Raw genomic sequence first — 17,488 nt, 5'->3', positions numbered from 1 at the left:
GGTAAAAACACCGCATTTGGGGCCCTGTCACCGCCAAGTCCGCTCCCCACGCAGCGGACGGGCTGAGCCTCCCTCCGCTCCCACCTCTTGTTCACCTCTCCGTGTCCCCGCTCGGTGTCATTTTCCCACCCAACCTCTCACTGAGGTGTGTCATCACTCCCGCGCGTTGAGGTTTGTTTTCCATCTGTTCCCTATAAAATATTTATCTCCCGTGAATAATTAACGCCGGCCCGCCTGGCGCTCGGAACGCGGCCGGGGCAGCGCACGGCCCCGGGCACGGCCAGGCCCCGAGTCTGAGGGGGCGATGGGGGCGTGGCCTCCTACTTGGGCAGAAAGTCCCGCCCCCGCCGCTCCGACCAATGGCCGCGCACCGGCCGTACGGGAGATGCACAGCCATTGGTCGGAGCGGCGGGGGGCGGAGCGTGGCGTGGGCGCGCTGCCGGGTCGGCCCCCGCTGCCGGGTCAGCCGGGGAGCGGTGAGGGGGAAAAGGGGAGACGTACGGCGGTCATGGCGCTGCTGCTGGAACACGAGTTCAAGCCGCTGCCGGCTGATAAGCAGATCGAGACTTTGCCCTTCCTGGAGGCCGTGGCGCACCTGCCGCCGTTCTTCGGTGAGACCGGGGTGGCCAGGGCTGGGAGATGCGGGCTGGGACCAGGCCTGCTGCGGGCTCAGCCGCTCCGGGGTGCCCCCTTCCCACTTCTGGGTGGTGACCCCCCTACCTGATCCAGGGCTCACGCCGGGCTTGGCTGCTCTGCCAGGGCCGGGGTTGCATCACGATCCTGTCAAACCTGCCGAGCAGCCCCGTTGGGAAGCGTCCTGCCGTCCCCCGGAGCACCCCATCCAGAGGCATCACCCGGAGCATCCATCCCACCCATGGATCCCACCCCGTGTCGGGACATGGGTGGGTGTTCGGCGTGGCCGCCCTCGTGGCACAATGTGCCCGCTGCCCTCCACAATGTCAGCTATTGTGTGGCAGCCCCGGAAGGGCAGGACGTGGGGCTGCCTGCCTGCGGACGGGCAGTGGCCGGTGCCGGTCAGGCTGTTCCAGGACGTTCTGCCAGGGCTGTGTCCAGCAGCCAGGGGGATTGGGGTCACTGGTGGGGCCGCAGTAGGTGGCAGGGCTGTCCCAAGGGCCAACAGCTATGTACGAATCTCAGAGATCCCTTTCTAGTCTCCAGGCTGTGCTTAAAGTGAAACCTGTTGGTTATGGGAAGTCTGTGGTGTCCCCTGTGTCACCAATGTCTGACTGTGTCCCTCCGTGTCTCCACAGATTGCCTGGGGACTCCCATCGTCTACTCGCCGGTGAAAGCAGACCTGACTGGAAATATCAAGGTAGGAAGGGACTCAGGAGGGATCAGAGAGGAGAATCCCTGGGGAGAGATCTGTGGGACTGGAGGTGTTTCAAAAGGCTTTTCTTCCCGCGGGCACTTTGGGCTCAGCAGTGGCTCACCCGGTCACAGGTTTATTCCCAGAGCTCCTGCCCAAAGTCCCTGCTCCCGGGTGCCAATCCCCTTTTCTGCCCTCAGAAAATCCGGGCGGTTTATGACTCCAACCCTGCCAAGTTCAAAACGCTGCAGAACATCCTGGAGGTGGAGAAGGAGCTGCACGGCTCGGCCTGGCCCAAGACAGGCGCGACGCTGGCGCTGATGTGGTTGAAAAGGTGACTCACGGCGTCGGGAGCTGTTCCGGCTGTGTCCCAGCATGTGGGGAGCTGGAGAGCTCCAAATGGAGGCTGCATGTGCTGGGCTGGTCCCTGTGGGCTGGGGCTGGGCAGCTGGGGTGCTGTGTTTGGGGGAGCACAGCTGTTGGGAACCCCCTCCTCAAATCTGCCCCCTGGGAATGCACAGGGGAATTCAACCTCAGAGCGTGAGCCCACAAATGGGACAGGTCAGGAACCTGCAGTGCCTGGAGGATCCACGGGGCTGCACCTGACCCTGCCCAGCTCAGCCCTCAGCCCTGGCCTCGCCCGGGGCTTCCATCCTGCCCTGTGAGCTCCATCCAGCCCTTCTTTCTCTCTTCCCTGGATGTGCACACAGGGACAGGCACCAGCTCTGTGAGAGGGATGCACTGCCGGGACTGTGGGGTTTTGGGATGCTTGGAAACACCAGGCTGGAAGCTGGGAAGCAGCACCCACTTCCCTGAGCCAAACATCTCTGCTCTTCTCCCAGGGGTCTGAAATTCATTCTGGTGTTGCTGCAGAGCATCTCTGATGGTGAGAGGGATGAGGACCATCCCAACCTCATCCGAGTGAACGCCTTGAAGGCTTACGAGATCGCGCTGAAGAAATACCACGGCTGGATGCTGCAGAAGCTCTTCACGGTGAGCATTCCCTCCCTCTCCAAGCATCCAACCACCATCCCTGAGGCTGTTCCCGTGCACTGACAAGTGTCTGGAGATTCCACGGCGTTGGCACATAGGAACAGCCCAACCCATGGTCTCTGCTGGGTTTGTGGGAGTCAAACACCCTCTCCCTGTTTTATAGGGCTCGGTCTACGCTCTTCCCTACAAATCCGATTTGCTGAAGGCCTTGGAGAAGGGTAAAGAAGTCAAGGAAGAGGAAAGCATAGAAAAAATCCACCAGTTTCTCACGAGGGTCACTCCAATCCTGGATGCAATTTATGAGATGTACACGAAGATGAACGCTGAGCTGAGCTACAAAGCCTAAAGCTGGCACAGGACTGGCACAGAATAAATAACGTGTGATGGGTGTTACCTATGTCTTCATCACTGAGGCAGCTGGGGTGGCTCCCAGCTCTCTGGTGACTTCGATTCCTGTCTGGATCTGCAGTGGATAACGTCTTTTCTAACCAAAAAATAACAGTAATTAACTTTCTATTAAGAATACGGCAATAAAACAATTGTGGCTGTCACCCTTGGATTTCCCAAGAGGAAGAACAAGTGTTTCTAGTCCCAGCTCCTGGATTCCTGTCTTCAGTGGGGCAGGGAATGAAGTGTCCTGCTGATGAATGAAGTGGCACTCGGACTGTGCCTGGAACCCACCGACGGGCACCTCGTGTTCATTGGCACTGGATAGTCCGGAATGATGCCCATGGAGGAGGAGCTGATGACTCTCCCAGGTGATCCCGACTCCTCCAGTGCTGGCGTGGGATCAAGCCCCTGTGCTGGGATTCGGAAACCAGGGACTTGTCCCCACGGTGTTTGCGGTGCCTTATGAGCCCCCCTCACCTCCCAAGCCCCGGAGGGAGCAGCAATTAATAAAAACTGACAGTACCCGTGGCCTGGGAGCCTCATTTGGGGCTGTGTCAGCCTTGAAGGGTGTTTGGGGAGACTGTTTTAGGGAAGGTGTTTTGGGGCTGTTCCTGGCAGGGCTGTTTTGGGTAGGGAGATTCGGTTTTTTGGTTTTTTTTTTTTTTTTTCCTAGGGGAGCTGTTTTGAGGAGGATGTTTTGGAGCTGTTCCTGGGAGGCTGTTTTGAAGCTGTGTCCTGGGAAGGCTGTTTATGGGAGGGTTTTTGGAGCTGTTCTTTGGGAGGGCTGTGTCAGAGACATTTTTCCTGGGGGCTTATTTTTTGAAGGGTATTTTGGGGCTGTTCCTTCTGGGCTGTTTTGTGGCCGGTGCTCCCGGGAGACTGCCCGGGGACGGGGAGGGGCGGGCGGGGGCCGATCCCGAGGGCGGGTCCCGGTGGCGCCTCCGCCGCTGGAGCCGGGGCCGGGGCGGGGAGGGGCCGCTCTGGGGACCGGCCCCGGGCGACTCGGCGGCGCCGGAGCCTACGGGACTTTCCACGGGACCTTTCGCGGTACGGAACCGGGGGAGCGGGCAGCGGGGGGCACGACCGGGAGTGGGACGGGCCGGGACACGGGGACCGGGGCTGGATGGAGCCTCCTGTGCGGGGACACGGAAACTGGGGCAGGATGGGGCTCTCCGGGCAGCACACGGGGACCGAGGCAGGATGGAGACCCCAGGTGAGGCCGGGGTCGAGGGCTAAGCTGGGCAGGACCAGGGGGACCCTTATGGATGCACTGTCCAGACAGCCTGGGGACTCGTGATCTGAGATTGAGGGGCCGGGTGGTTCCCAGGCAGAGCTTTGAGGAGGGGGCTCCCACCGGCTCCGAACCCCCCATGCTTGCCCACACCGAGCTCCTGGTTGTTGCCGAGGTGAGCACGGGCCCAGCAGTGAGGGTGATTTTGGGAAGCAGCTGCATCACTCGGGGTGAGGATTTCCGACAAGAACCGGCTGTGGTTTCAGTGATTCACTCCCACCGGATCACCCTTTAATGTCATGGGACACCCTCCCTGCCGCCCACCCGTGGATGTCCTCACACATCCCCGTGTTGGTGACAGCGTCCGTGCTCCCCTGGTGAGCACTGATTGGGGACATTGGTCCAACTGGGAGGCACCTTGGTGGGATGCTGGGAAGAGGTGGGAGCACAGGTGGGGTTTGTGTTGGATGCGAGAGCTGTGCCTTGACTCAGTTATTCCAGGAGGTGAGGAAGACTGAAAAATCCAAACCCAAATAACCAAAGGGCCAAATCAAACCCCTGTGACAGCACCTTTCCTGGCAGCACCCGGGCTGACGGCACCAGCCCTGAGTCCCTCATTTCCCGCACAAGCTTCAGTCCCGGCCAGTTACAGCAGGTGTGGGACAGCCGGTGCGCGTCCGGGTTTTCCCTAAAGCTGCACTTTTCCGGGTGCCAGCACAGTTTGGACAGGTCAGGTGCTCTGTCCCCGTTCCCAGCCCCCAGGGTCCGTGTGCTTGGCAATTCCCTCTTCTCCCTTGTCTAAGGTCAAACCAGCCATGCGAGGGCCCCTGTTAGCACGGGGTCGGAATGTGGGACCTGCGGGCTTTGGCAGGTGCTTGTGGAATTTCTTGCAGAGACAAAAGGCAGCAAAGTCAGCAAAGAGGAGAAACTGTCAGCTCTGTGTCCCCCCCAGGGCTGCACTGTCCTTTCTGTGTGTCCCCCAGGGCTGCACCAGCCCCGCCGGGTGTCCCTAAGGGTGGCAGGGAGAAGGGACCTCTGCCTGAGCCCCCTCCCTGTCGCTGCAGGGTTTGGGGCCGTTTGCCACCCCCATCCCCCGTGCCCACGGGAGCACCGCGTGGCTGCCAGGACCCGCTGCCTCATTCCAGCCCCTTCCCCGGCTGGGCTGCCCTCCCGACAAGGCCCAGCCTGCCACTGTGGCTCGTCGCACAGAGCTTCAGCCCAGCACAAAATGACACGTTTCCCGCTGCTTTTTCTGTCCCGGGAGGGCTGAGCTCCCCGCAGGCGCGAGCTGTGCTGAGCCCTAACGCTGCTGGGTTTCGCCGGAGGGTTTTGGTGGAAAGCGGGGCTGGGGCAGTGCCCGGGGTCAGTCACCTGTCCGTGTCCCGGACGTGGCGGGCAGGACGCGGTGACACGGTACAGTGCTCTGCTGGCCGCGCTGATGGCACGTCTCTCCTTCATCTCCACGTCCCTCTGGGCAACCTAAACCCATAATTTCTTGTCCCAGCCGCTGCTCCTGCCCTCCCGCGGGCTGCAGCCCCCCCGTGCCGCGCCCGTCCCCTCCCGGTGCCCAGATCCGAGTCCCACCGAGCCCCCCCGGGTTGTGGAGCATCAGGAGCAGCCCTGGCCCCGCTCCCAGCCCTGCTGCGGTGGCAGCTCCTGCTGCCTCTGGGCGCTTCCCTGGACGCTTCCTTGGATGTGGGGAGTATCCCAAGGAATGTTTTCTTTCCTTGGGCGGCAGATCGCAGCGCACAGGGTCTGCTCTGTGCCCTGTCCTGGGCTGCACCCCGGCTGACCGCAGCGGGGCCGGGCTCGCCCTCGCCCAGCACGGCAGCGCCGCAGCCGGAGGGGCCCCCGCAGACGTGAGGGGTCCCCGCAGCGGGTAGGTGGGTGCCGAGGAGAGCCAGGACAAGGCAGGACCGGCCGGGAGACTCTGAGCTACAGCGGGTCCGGCCGGCCCCAACCTCTGCCAGGGTGGGTGTGGGTCCCGCCGCGGGGCTCGGAGCCCCGGGGAGAGGATGGGGAGGGTTCTTTTGGGGGTGACACGGGGTTTTCCTCTGCCAGGTCTCCTGCTCTCGTGGAAGGAGCCGGGGGTCACAGCCAGCCAGGCAGGTCAGTCGTGCCCGTCCCTCCGGGCAGGGACCATGGCAGACAGCGAAGACGCCCCGCGCGATGCCGGGGAGGGCGCGGGGGAGGACGGCTCCCTCCAGAACGAATCCTTCCCGCTCTCCTCTCTGGCCAACCTGTTCGAGAGCGAGGACACCCCGAGCCCCGCCGAGGCAGCCCGGGGTCCCCCCGGCGCCGGGGATGGAAAGCAAAACCTCCGCATGAAATTCCACGGGGCCTTTCGGAAAGGCGCCCCGAAGCCCATGGAACTGCTGGAGGCCACCATCTACGAGTCCCCCGTGGTCCCCGCGCCCAAGAAAGCCCCCATGGACTCCCTCTTTGACTACGGCACCTATCGCCACCACCCCAGCGAGAACAAGCGCTGGCGCAGGAGAGTCGCGGAGTGAGTACGGGACCCCCGCGCCCCCGGTGCGGCGGGGGATGCTGGGGTGGGGACACCCCGGTGGGACTGGGGATGTTCAGTGGGGGACACCCCGGTGGGGATGGGGTTGTTCAGTGGGGGACACCCCGGTGGGGATGGGGATGTTCAGTAGCTGGGGACGTGGGCGGACCTTGGAGCGGCACTTTGGGGTGCTTTGGGCAGAGGTGCCGCGCACAGGGAGCAGCTCCCAGTGAGTCCCAGTGGCAGCGCCGGGCTGTGCCATGCCCTGGTGGGGCTCGGCAGCCCCCGGTACCGCGGGGCCGGGAGCGCGCTCCCCTTCCCCCTTACGGGCGCCATGAAAGAGGCTCTGTGCGCCCGGCCGCTCCCCTGGCCGGTGCGGCCGTCTGGCTGCGGCATGAAAGGGCTTTTCAGGAGGGCCTCCACCCTGCCCGCGCCAGGAAACCGGAGCCGGGGGGGACAGCCCGCGGCCGGACGCACAATGCCCCTCTGTGCCAGGCACCTGGGGCGGCCCGCCAGTGTCCCCACCCAGGGGTGCAACCGGCTTAGGAGAGCGGGATGTTCCCCCGTGGAGGTGGGTGGAGGGGGCCAGGATGCCCCGTGAGCCCTCAGACTGGAAGTCTCCGGCTGGGGCAGCCGCCAAACGTGCTGCCCCCATTGCCGGTGCCCGGAGCTGCCCCCATTGCCGGTGCCCGGAGCTGTGCCCGGTCCGTCCCCCCCTGCTGCCGACTGCTCCGACCGGTCTGGCTTCACCCGTGGTGCCGGAGCGTGACAAGCCCGCGGCCCGTCCCACCCGGGGGGCACAGCTGGGGCCCCAGGCGCTGCAGCACCTGGGTGGGAGCTGGCACTGGGAGCACTGGGCTGCTGTGCATGAGGAGGCACTCTCAGGTGACCCCGGCCGGGAGGTGTCCCCACGTGCCTGTCTCCAGTGGCTGAGCACCCTCAAGCTCGTTGCACAGGTGGGGGAAGCCGAGGCAGCAGCTCCTGTTCCCAGAGCTGGCGTTTCTCCCGCAGGAAGCAGCCGCCCGCCGCAAAGGGGCCGGCTCCCGACCCGCCCCCCGTCCTCAAGGTCTTCAACAGACCCATCCTCTTCGACATCGTCTCCCGGGGGTCCCCGGCCGGCCTGGATGGGCTCCTCTCCTTCTTGCTCACCCACAAGAAGCGCCTCACAGACGAGGAGTTCCGAGGTGAGGGCCTGGCTGTTCTTGCCCTGGTGCCAGGGCTGTGCCATGGCCACTGGCGGTCCCTGTATTCCTGGGGATGGAGATGCACAGCTCTGGCATGGGGATCCAGGGGCCTGAGGGGTTTGCTCCAGCCCCCCCTCAGCACCTTCCACTCGCAGAGCCCTCCACGGGAAAGACCTGCCTGCCCAAAGCCCTGCTCAACCTGAGCGGGGGCAAGAACGACACCATCCCCGTGCTCCTGGACATCGCCGAGAAGACGGGAAACATGCGGGAGTTCATCAACTCGCCCTTCAGGGACGTCTACTACCGAGGTGGGGGGCGTGGGGCCACTGCTGGCCCCGCCTGGGCATGGGGGACACTGGGGTGGGACCGGAGAAGGGACCTGGGAAGGCTGGGACGCGGGGGAAGTCCCGGGGCTGACGGGCGGTGGTGGCCCAGGTCAGACAGCCCTGCACATCGCCATCGAGCGCCGCTGCAAGCACTACGTGGAGCTGCTGGTGGAGAAGGGAGCGGACGTCCATGCCCAGGCCCGCGGCCGCTTCTTCCAGCCCAAGGGCGAGGGCGGCTACTTCTACTTCGGTGAGCAGGGAGGGACCCGGGGGGCTGCGGCCCAAGGTGTCCCCGCAGCGGGGAAGGGGTGACGGGAGCCGCGGTGCTGTCCCCGCAGGTGAGCTGCCCCTCTCGCTGGCCGCCTGCACCAACCAGCCGCACATCGTGCACTACCTGACGGAGAACGGGCACAAGCAGGCGGACCTGCGGCGCCAGGACTCCCGCGGCAACACCGTGCTGCACGCCCTGGTGGCCATCGCCGACAACACCCGCGAGAACACCAAGTTCGTCACCAAGATGTACGACCTGCTCCTCGTCAAGTGCGCCAAGCTCTTCCCCGACACCAACCTGGAGGCCCTGCTCAACAACGACGGCCTCTCCCCGCTCATGATGGCAGCCAAGACCGGCAAGATCGGGGTACGGTGTCCCCCCGTGCTGGGGGACATGTCCCTGCCATCCCTGCTGAGCCCTGTCACACTCAGTGCATGCACGGCTTCTCTCTGCAGATGCTGGTGGAAACCTGGATGTGCAGCCCCATTAACCCGGCTAATTAACACCCCTTTGCATTCTGGCCCTTTCCCTATTAACTCCAGACCCTCACACAGCCCATCTTGTCCCCTGACCTGCCCTTGGCCTCTGGTGGGGCAGGCAGGGGAGTCACCAAAAATGCAAAAGCTGCAGCATCCTGCAGAGCTGCGACAGTGTCTGCATCACCCCAGGAGCACCTGGGAGCATTCTGAGCCCACTGGGGTGCAGGGAGTGCGTTGGGGGATGCACCCAGGATGGGGTGGGAGGAGGGCAGGGTGCCCCAAGCAGGTGGGGCCAGGTCTGTGGGTAGCAGTCCCCCCTCCCTCCCTCCGGCAGATCTTCCAGCACATCATCCGGCGGGAGATCACGGACGAGGACGCCCGGCACCTCTCCAGGAAGTTCAAGGACTGGGCGTACGGCCCTGTCTACTCCTCCCTCTACGACCTCTCCTCGCTGGACACCTGCGGGGAGGAGGTGTCCGTGCTGGAGATCCTCGTCTACAACAGCAAGATTGAGGTGTGCAGGGCTGGGGGGGACTGGGAGGGGTCTGGAGGGGACCGGGTGGCCCTGTCCCCTCTGTCAGCAGCCATGTCCCACCAGAACCGCCACGAGATGCTGGCCGTGGAGCCCATCAACGAGCTGCTGAGGGACAAGTGGCGCAAGTTTGGGGCTGTCTCCTTCTACATCAGCGTGGTCTCCTACCTCAGCGCCATGATCATCTTCACCCTCGTCGCCTACTACCGCCCCATGGAAGGCCCCGTGAGTCCCCACGCTGGCACAGCCCCACGGGCCAGCACTGCCTTGCAGGGGGGTCTGCTGGGTCTCTGTCCCAGGGGATGGGGGAGCAGCTCAGCTCTGTCCTCTCCCCGCAGCCGCCCTACCCCTACACCAGCACCGCCGACTACCTGCGCCTGGCCGGGGAGATCATCACCCTCCTCACTGGAATCCTCTTCTTCTGCACAAACGTCAGTGTGGCAAGGCAGGGGGTGCTCCTGTGGGGCCACTGAACTCTTGGGGTCTTCAGGGGTGACAGCCCCACCCCCTTGAGGCATCCACCCCTGCCAAAGTGGCCTCAGCCATGGGGACTCTGCCACTCGAGACCCTCCAGCCTCTGCCTCTCTCCCACAGATTAAAGACCTGTTCATGAAGAAGTGCCCGGGCGTGAACTCCTTCTTCATAGATGGCTCCTTCCAGCTGCTCTAGTACGTGGGGAACCCCCAGGGCCACCACGAACCACTGTATCCCCCAGACTTGTGGCTGCAGGGTCTGACCCCAGCTCTCCTCCAGCTTCATCTACTCGGTGCTGGTGATTGTCACGGCGGGGCTGTACCTGGGTGGCGTCGAGGCCTACCTGGCTGTCATGGTCTTCGCGCTGGTCCTGGGCTGGATGAACGCCCTGTACTTCACCCGCGGGCTCAAGCTGACGGGGACCTACAGCATCATGATCCAGAAGGTCTGCTGGGGTCGTGGGTCTTGTCCTTCTCCAGGGGTGATCCTCCTGTGGAAGTACAACCTCAAGAGGTCCCTCCAGGCTTTGTGAAGGGTTCCTGTGTCTCTCCACTGCTCTCCTCGCAGCTCAGTTGTGCCAGTGGCACAGCTTGATGATGATGCCGTGGTCCAGCACACCTCACTCTCCTCTCCATCGCTTTCAGATCCTCTTCAAAGACTTGTTCCGCTTCCTCCTGGTCTACCTGCTCTTCATGATTGGCTACGCATCAGGTAACGAGCCAGCTCCCCTGGCTGGGGAAGGACAAGCCCTGTGGCTCAGTACGGCTGGGCAGGGGGCTGCAGACCCCCCAGCCCCACCCCACCTGCCCACAGGCTTGGCCTTTGCCTCCTCCCTTGGTGGAGAAGGTCTCAGCCAGCATGGAGCCACACTGCGGCCCATTGTGGATCCTGTCCTGGCTGTTGCCCCTGCGGACTCGCTTGTCCCTGTCCCTTCTCCCCCAGCCCTGGTGTCCCTCCTCAACCCGTGTCCCAGCAGTGAGTCCTGCAGCGAGAAGTCCAACTGCACAGTGCCCACCTACCCTTCCTGCCGGGACAGCCAGACCTTCAGCACCTTCCTGCTCGACCTCTTCAAGCTCACCATCGGCATGGGCGACCTGGAGATGCTCGAGAGCGCCAAATACCCCGGCGTCTTCATCATCCTCCTTGTCACCTACATCATCCTCACCTTTGTGCTCCTCCTCAACATGCTCATCGCCCTCATGGGCGAGACCGTGGGCCAAGTCTCCAAGGAGAGCAAACACATCTGGAAGCTGCAGGTACCACCCTGGGCGTGGTGGGGAGGGGGCTCCAGGAGCTGCCTGTGCCTGGGGGGCTGCAGCACCGAGGCACCTCGAGCTCCATGGGCAAGGCACCTCCATGCTCAAGCAGTCCCTGGTGTCCCTGGCAGTGGGCCACCACCATCCTGGACATCGAGCGCTCCTTCCCAGTGTTCCTGCGGAAAGCCTTCCGCTCGGGGGAGATGGTCACTGTGGGGAAGGGCACCGACGGGACCCCTGACCGCCGCTGGTGCTTCAGGTAAAGGTGGGCGCCCTCGGAGGCTGGGGAGCAGCTGAGCCTCTCCCAGCAGCATTTCTGGGGGGCTGGCACTGTGCACTCATTTGCTGGGTGCTTTGTAGTGGTCTGGAGGCAGCTGGCATTGTTGGTGGGTGCTGGAGCTCCTGCCCCGGCTCCCGGGCGCTCCGTGCAGCCCCTGCGGGTCTGACCTTCCCCACAGGGTGGACGAGGTGAACTGGTCCCACTGGAACCAGAATCTGGGCATCATCAGTGAGGACCCGGGCAAGAGCGACACGTACCAGTACTACGGCTTCTCCCACACCGTGGGCCGGCTGCGAAGAGGTGAGCGCCGTGCTGTGGGCTGGGACATCCCTCAGGGTGCTGCTTGCAGCCTCTGATGAGCCCCAGGAGCAGATCTGGGGGTTTGGGGAGCAGCCACAGGCTCCCGGCTTTGTGCATCTCCCACCCTCTCCACAGATCGGTGGTCGACGGTGGTGCCGCGCGTGGTGGAGCTGAACAAGAGCTGCCCGCCGGAGGAGGTGGTGGTGCCCCTGGGGACCATGGGCACCGCGGAGCCGCGGGAGCGGCGGCACGGCCATGCCCCGAGCTCCCCGCTCTAGCACGGCAGCACCGGCAGCTGATGGACTCTGCCCGGCTCCGGAATGGCGACTGAGCTGCATGGTGCTTGTCTGCTCCTCAGGGATTCGCGCGGCCTCTGTCCCTCCGGCAGCCGCTGTCCCGGCGGGTGTCCAGCCCGGATGGGGGGCCTGGCGCTGCCCCAGCGCTGCCCGCGGTCTCGGCTCTCACCGGCGCCACCGCTTCACCTCGCTGTGCCGGGCCGTGCTGTGCCGTGCCCGGAGCCTCGGCCCGGGCCGGGGGTGGGGAGCACGGCCCTGCCGAGGCCGATGGTTTTGCCACAGTTTTGCACAAGATTTATACGATTATTTATTTAGTAATAAAGACTGACCCGCCACCGCCGCCTCCTCCCGGCGCTGGGTGATTCCGGATGGGAGAGCCAGGCTGCCGGCAGGGCTCGGATGGAGGAGCTGCCTGCTCCGTGGCCGTGCCATGCCAAACCGTGCCAAGCCATGCCGTGCCTTTGGGCATGGTCACCCATCATGCTGAGCTCAGGTGTGGTGCAGGGCCGTGGTGCACAGGTGTGGTACAGGGATGTGGTGATGCACAGGTGCGGTGCATGGTTACGATGCCCAGGTGTGGTGCATGGTTACAATGCACAGGTGTGGTGCATGGTTACGATGCCCAGGTGCGGTGCATGGTTACGATGCCCAGGTGCGGTGCATGGTTACGATGCACAGGTGCAGTGCATGGTTACAATGCACGGGTGCAGTGCATGGTTACGATGCCCAGGTGTGACACATGGTTACGATGCACAGGTGCGGTGCATGGTTACGATGTCCAGGTGCGGTGCATGGTTACGATGCCCAGGTGTGACTCATGGTTACGATGCCCAGGTGTGGTGCATGGTTACGATGCCCAGGTGCGGTGCGTGGTTATGATGCCCAGGTGTGGTGCATGGTTACGATGCCCAGGTGCGGTGCATGGTTACGATGCCCAGGTGTGACACATGGTTACGATGCACAGGTGCAGTGCGTGGTTACGATGCACAGGTGCAGTGCGTGGTTTCGATGCCCAGGTGCGGTGCAGGGCTGCGGTGCACGGTGGCTCCACTGGAGGGCAGCACACACCGCGCGATGCGGGCCCGGCCCCGGCGGGCGCGGGGAGCCCGGGCCGGGCTGACCCCGCACCCCGAGCTCAGGGATGTGGCCACTGCTGGGCCGAGGCAAACCGGCTCTCCGCATCCCCATAACATCCGTGCCCCATCCCCTCCCTCCCTAGCCCATTCCCATGGATCCCCATCCCATTCCCATCCTCGCTCCATCCCATCCATCACCCCTCCGTAACTCCTTTCGTCCTCACTCTCCCAGCCTGCAGTGGTGAGCGTTCCTGTAACAGCCGGACGTTGTGCGGGTGTGAAGGAGCGCTTTGGGTGGGCACCAGCGCCATGGTGACACAGAGACCCTGGCCAGGGCCCTGGGGACAGCCCTGCTCTCTCAGCAAACGCTTTAGCAGCAGAGGGGACACTTCATCTTCCAACTTGATGAGTCGCCGTCAGCGCTAACGGCACCGTCTCCGTTTAAATGTAATTTACATACATCTCTCATATTGTGGTTTAAGTATTTCCCCAGGGTGAGGGATGAATATGTTTCATTATCGCTCCTTGGGAGAGGCGGAGGTGGCGGCTCCTGCTTCATAATCGAATGGGGAGCTGAGCTGCTCTGCTTCTAGGCTGGGTCTTGGGTGAAAACAATAAATTTGGCTTTCACCCGACTGGGTGGCCACAGTGGGCAGTCCTGGCTGAGCCGTGTGTGGTGGCTGGGGAGCCCTGGAACAGGACTCAGCCAGAGGTGGGCTCAGCACCGTGGCTGCCCCCGGCTGCAGCACCAGAGATGGGATTTTCCAGTAAAATGGGACATAAACCAATTTTCTCCCCTCCCGTGCAGCACCTGATGCCCCAAAGCCACATGTCAGTGAGCTTTGAAACGATTTGGGGTGTGGGAAGGACAGCTGTCACCAAGCCCCTGCATCATCACTCTGCACCCTGCAGTGGCTCTGTGAGGACAGGGACACCAAAGCCACCATGGTGACATCCCAGCACAGGAGGCCTCTGCCACCTTCAGGGAGTGGCTTTGGCCCTTTTACCCCCTGCCCCACCGAGCCTGGAGCTGTTTCACCCCCAGCTGTGGTGATGGGGGCACCTGGGGGCCGGTGAACGGGAGGTGCTCGGCCCCGGCCCCCTCCCGCCCCTCCCCGCGCCGCCCTGCCAGAGATGACAAACCCAACAAAGGGAAGAGAAAAGCACTTGTCATCCAGAATGCGGAGCGTGGAAGCAAATTTATTTTTAGATAAATCTAAAGCTTAATTTGTGAAGCTAATATCAATCAAAATGAGAGATGGGTTTTTTTAAGTCCTTTTGCAGCCGTGCAATTTATACTGCCTGTCTCTCCTCCTCGCTCCCAAACAGCAAAGGCGGCCGCTAAGTTTAATATCAGCCTCATGCACACCTGCCTTAGAATTTTGTATTATTATTGGTATTATTATTGGTATAATTTGAATAGGTAGGCCAGAAGCAGCATCATTTCCATCAGTGTGTTCCCACGGTGCTCGTGGGTGCTGTGCTTCACGGAATGGGAGGGCAATGGGCTGTGGTGTCTTCATCCTCAGTGCTGGGATGTACCTCAGGTGTCCCTGCCCCATCTCCCACCAGTGTCTGCGCACATTTTGGGTCCCCACGTGCCCACCTGCACCTGCCAGAGCTGGCACTGCAGCAGGTGCCCACCAAGGAGGGACACATTTATTTTGCATTCCACACTTGAAGCCTGCCCGTGCCCAGCGAAATCCTCCTCCCAAGGAGCGATCTGAGGGGAGAATTAACCTGCTAAATAATAAAAAACCCCCGCACACCTCCTAATGAAATGTAATGACTTGGAGACCTGCAAGATGGATCGTGCCGTCGCTGCCAGCCACTCGCCCTGATTTATGGCGAGCTGGGAAATCTGATGGAGGCAGCGCTAATGAATCCTCCTCCCACGGGCACCGCTGATGGAGCAAAGTTTCTCCTGGAGCCCCCAGCACGGCTCCGTGCACCCCAGCCTTTGTAGAGTCCCCCTTTGGTGCGAGGGGGTCCCCAAGGAGGGGCTGCCCTGCACGGAGGGACCCGCCAGCGGCCCCGCCGTGCTCCAGCCTCACATTCCTTTGATGTGGCATCTTTTTAATGACAAAGATCTGAGCAAAGATCTTCCTCCAGACGGAATAATTTTAACGTGCAGGCAGGCAGTGGCAACCCCCCATCAGTAATGTTAACCTCTGTGAAAATTTCCTTTTGTCCCAATTTCTCTTTGTTCCCCGGATCGGCTGTCACGCCGCTCGCTGCCGGTGACAGAGAGGTCCCCTCCCGGCGTGCCATAAATACCGGCGGAGCCACGCGCGCCGCTGTGGTGAGTGAGCAAAGCAGACAAATGGAGCTGCCAGCCCCGGCCTCAGGGCAGCTCCAGGCACATGGCTGTGTCCCCATCACCATGCCTGTCCTTGTGCCCATCCCATCCTCATCCCATCCCATCCCATCCCATCCTCATCCCATCCCATCCTCATCCCTGTCTCCATCCCATTCTCATCTTCATCCCTGTCCTGCCCCCATCCCTATCCCATCTCATCCCCATCCTTATCCCATCCTCATTCCCATCCTACTCCATCCTCATCCCGTCCCCATTCCCCATCCCCATTGGTTCCAATCCCATCCCATCCCATCCCATCCCATCCCATCCCTGTACCCCCTTGGCCATCTGCTGAGCCTGTGCCACCCTCAGTCCCCTCAGTGGCTCACACACGCCCTGTGTCCCACCACGGGACACAGAGGCCAGGGAGAAGTGTCCACAGCCAGGAGCAAGTTGGGATTCAGTGCCATTGCCCTGCTGTGACTGACTCACTGCTGCCGCCGGGCAGAGCAGTGGGATCAGAGTTAGGGCTGCTGGAGAGCCCCCACCCCACCTGGGCACCAGGAATGGCCCTACAATGGAAACCCAGTGGGAAACAGGAGAGATGGATGGCAGCGGAGATGCCACCCCCTGCGCTGGTGACAGGATGGGGACGCTGTGCCTGACCCCGGCACCCACTGCCCCATGAGGGACGGTGTCCCCCGGGTGCACGTGAGGCCACAGCCCTAATCCAGGGATTTGTCCCATGTGCCACCCCTTGGGCGTGAGGCCGAGACTGGTGCGGGCAGGATTAATGGCTCAGCATCGTTAACAGGTTATTTATAGGTGCTCCTCCAAAATCTCTGGGAGCAGGGGGGGTGTCCCAGCTCTGGGGGAGGCCACAGCAAAGCAAAGAGACTCCAGGGCACACATCCAGCGAGATCCTGGTTTTACTTTGGGAAAAACACCATCCGGACACACGGCTTGCGGGTTTTGTGTTGTTTTTTTTTTTTTTTCTTTTTTTCTTTGTCTTTTTTTTTTTTCTTTTTTTTTCATTTTGTTTTCTCATTTTTAAAACAATATAGTGCAGCCAGCACTTCTCACAGTAGAATATAATGGTCAATTTTAGTATAAAAAAAAAACATTCTCAGAGATTTGTAAATGCACTTAGTGCTTGAACAGGCTTTCAGGGATACAGTACCTCTTTTCCGAGCACAATCACCTTGGGTTTCATCGGGATATTATTCTTCTTTTACCTTTAAACATCAAAACACTTTGTATTTCATGGTGAGGAGCTTTTTGTAAATGAACAAATCTATTAAACACAGAATTACACAGAGTGAATAACGGACCATAATGAGAATTTTGGAATTGTTTGGGTTTTTTTTTTTAAAAAAAAAAGGAGAAAAAAATAGGAGGTATGTGAGCGCCCCAGTACCGCGACCCAGAACCAAGGTAGAACTGACAGTAAGGGGGGAAATAAAACAGCCTGGAAGTGTGAGAGCCAGGGGTTCCCAGGAGAGAGGGGCTGAGGGGGTCCCGAACCTCCTGGGTGAGTGGGAATAGGAGCCGTGGCCACTGTGGGGCCGGGCGAGGGGAGGAGGATGAGGAGGAAGAGGGGTGGGAGGAGACTCTGTAGCAGCCAACACGTAGATGTACAGCCTAGTCAACTAAAAAAAAAAAAAAAATTAAAAAAAACCAAAAAATCTGTTCAAGTTTTCAAGTGTTTTTCTTAAATAGCCTCCAGACTGTCCCCAGTTATTAGCTTTAATCAAAGCAGTGCAAGTTACGGACTTCAGCTACAGGTCAGGCGCCAGCTCCCTGCGGCCACGCACCGGCCACACGCCGGGCTGGGACCGGCCACCACTAGGCTGGCACTGGCCACCACGGAGCCTCCCAGCCGCTGCCGTGCCAGGACAGGCCACTGTGGAGCCTCCTGGACAGCTGCCAGGTCAGCACTGGCCACCACGGAGCCTCCCAGCCACACACTGGGCTGGGACCCACCCTGGAGCCTCCCGGCCGGCCACGACACCGGGCTCTGCCCCGCTCTGAGCACCACCAGCACAGCAGAGCCTCCCCTCCCTGGATAGCAGCAACTCGTAGCAATTCCCTGTTCACATTCGTGGAGATAAAATGATTTCTGAGCTATATAGACAAGCGGTCCTTCGGCCTCGGCTTCCAGCGGGTCGCGGGTGTGTCCAGTCTGGGGACCCCGGTGCAACGCCAGTGTCCCGGGAGCCCTTTCGGCAGCCGACCCCCCGTCCCCCTCCCTGTCCCCCCGCCCTCGCT

At 61.8% G+C, this 17,488-nt stretch overlaps 2 protein-coding genes across 2 annotated transcripts; both read left to right on the top strand.

The window, feature by feature from the left end:
* The first annotated feature begins 468 nt into the window (after nt 1-468).
* Nucleotides 469-3,238, top strand: GLTP (glycolipid transfer protein). The gene is made up of 5 exons (XM_053959791.1): nt 469-611; nt 1,272-1,333; nt 1,528-1,661; nt 2,170-2,320; nt 2,484-3,238. Exons 1-5 carry the CDS (start codon nt 509-511, stop codon nt 2,664-2,666), a joined length of 633 nt encoding a protein of 210 aa, XP_053815766.1. The 5' UTR covers nt 469-508; the 3' UTR covers nt 2,667-3,238.
* Nucleotides 3,239-6,037: 2,799 nt separating this feature from the next.
* Nucleotides 6,038-12,757, top strand: TRPV4 (transient receptor potential cation channel subfamily V member 4). Its single transcript, XM_053959773.1, has 15 exons — nt 6,038-6,447; nt 7,459-7,631; nt 7,787-7,939; nt 8,067-8,207; nt 8,296-8,594; nt 9,042-9,221; nt 9,306-9,464; nt 9,578-9,670; nt 9,834-9,907; nt 9,993-10,158; nt 10,358-10,424; nt 10,656-10,969; nt 11,101-11,228; nt 11,428-11,549; nt 11,685-12,757. The coding sequence occupies exons 1-15, from the start codon at nt 6,083-6,085 to the stop codon at nt 11,825-11,827; spliced, it is 2,577 nt and encodes an 858-aa protein (XP_053815748.1). The 5' UTR covers nt 6,038-6,082; the 3' UTR covers nt 11,828-12,757.
* The last annotated feature ends 4,731 nt before the right edge of the window (nt 12,758-17,488 follow it).

The sequence above is a fragment of the Vidua chalybeata genome, chromosome 18 (assembly GCF_026979565.1).
Source record: "Vidua chalybeata isolate OUT-0048 chromosome 18, bVidCha1 merged haplotype, whole genome shotgun sequence".
NCBI lineage: Eukaryota > Metazoa > Chordata > Aves > Passeriformes > Viduidae > Vidua > Vidua chalybeata.
This window is presented reverse-complemented; position numbering and strand designations above follow the sequence as displayed.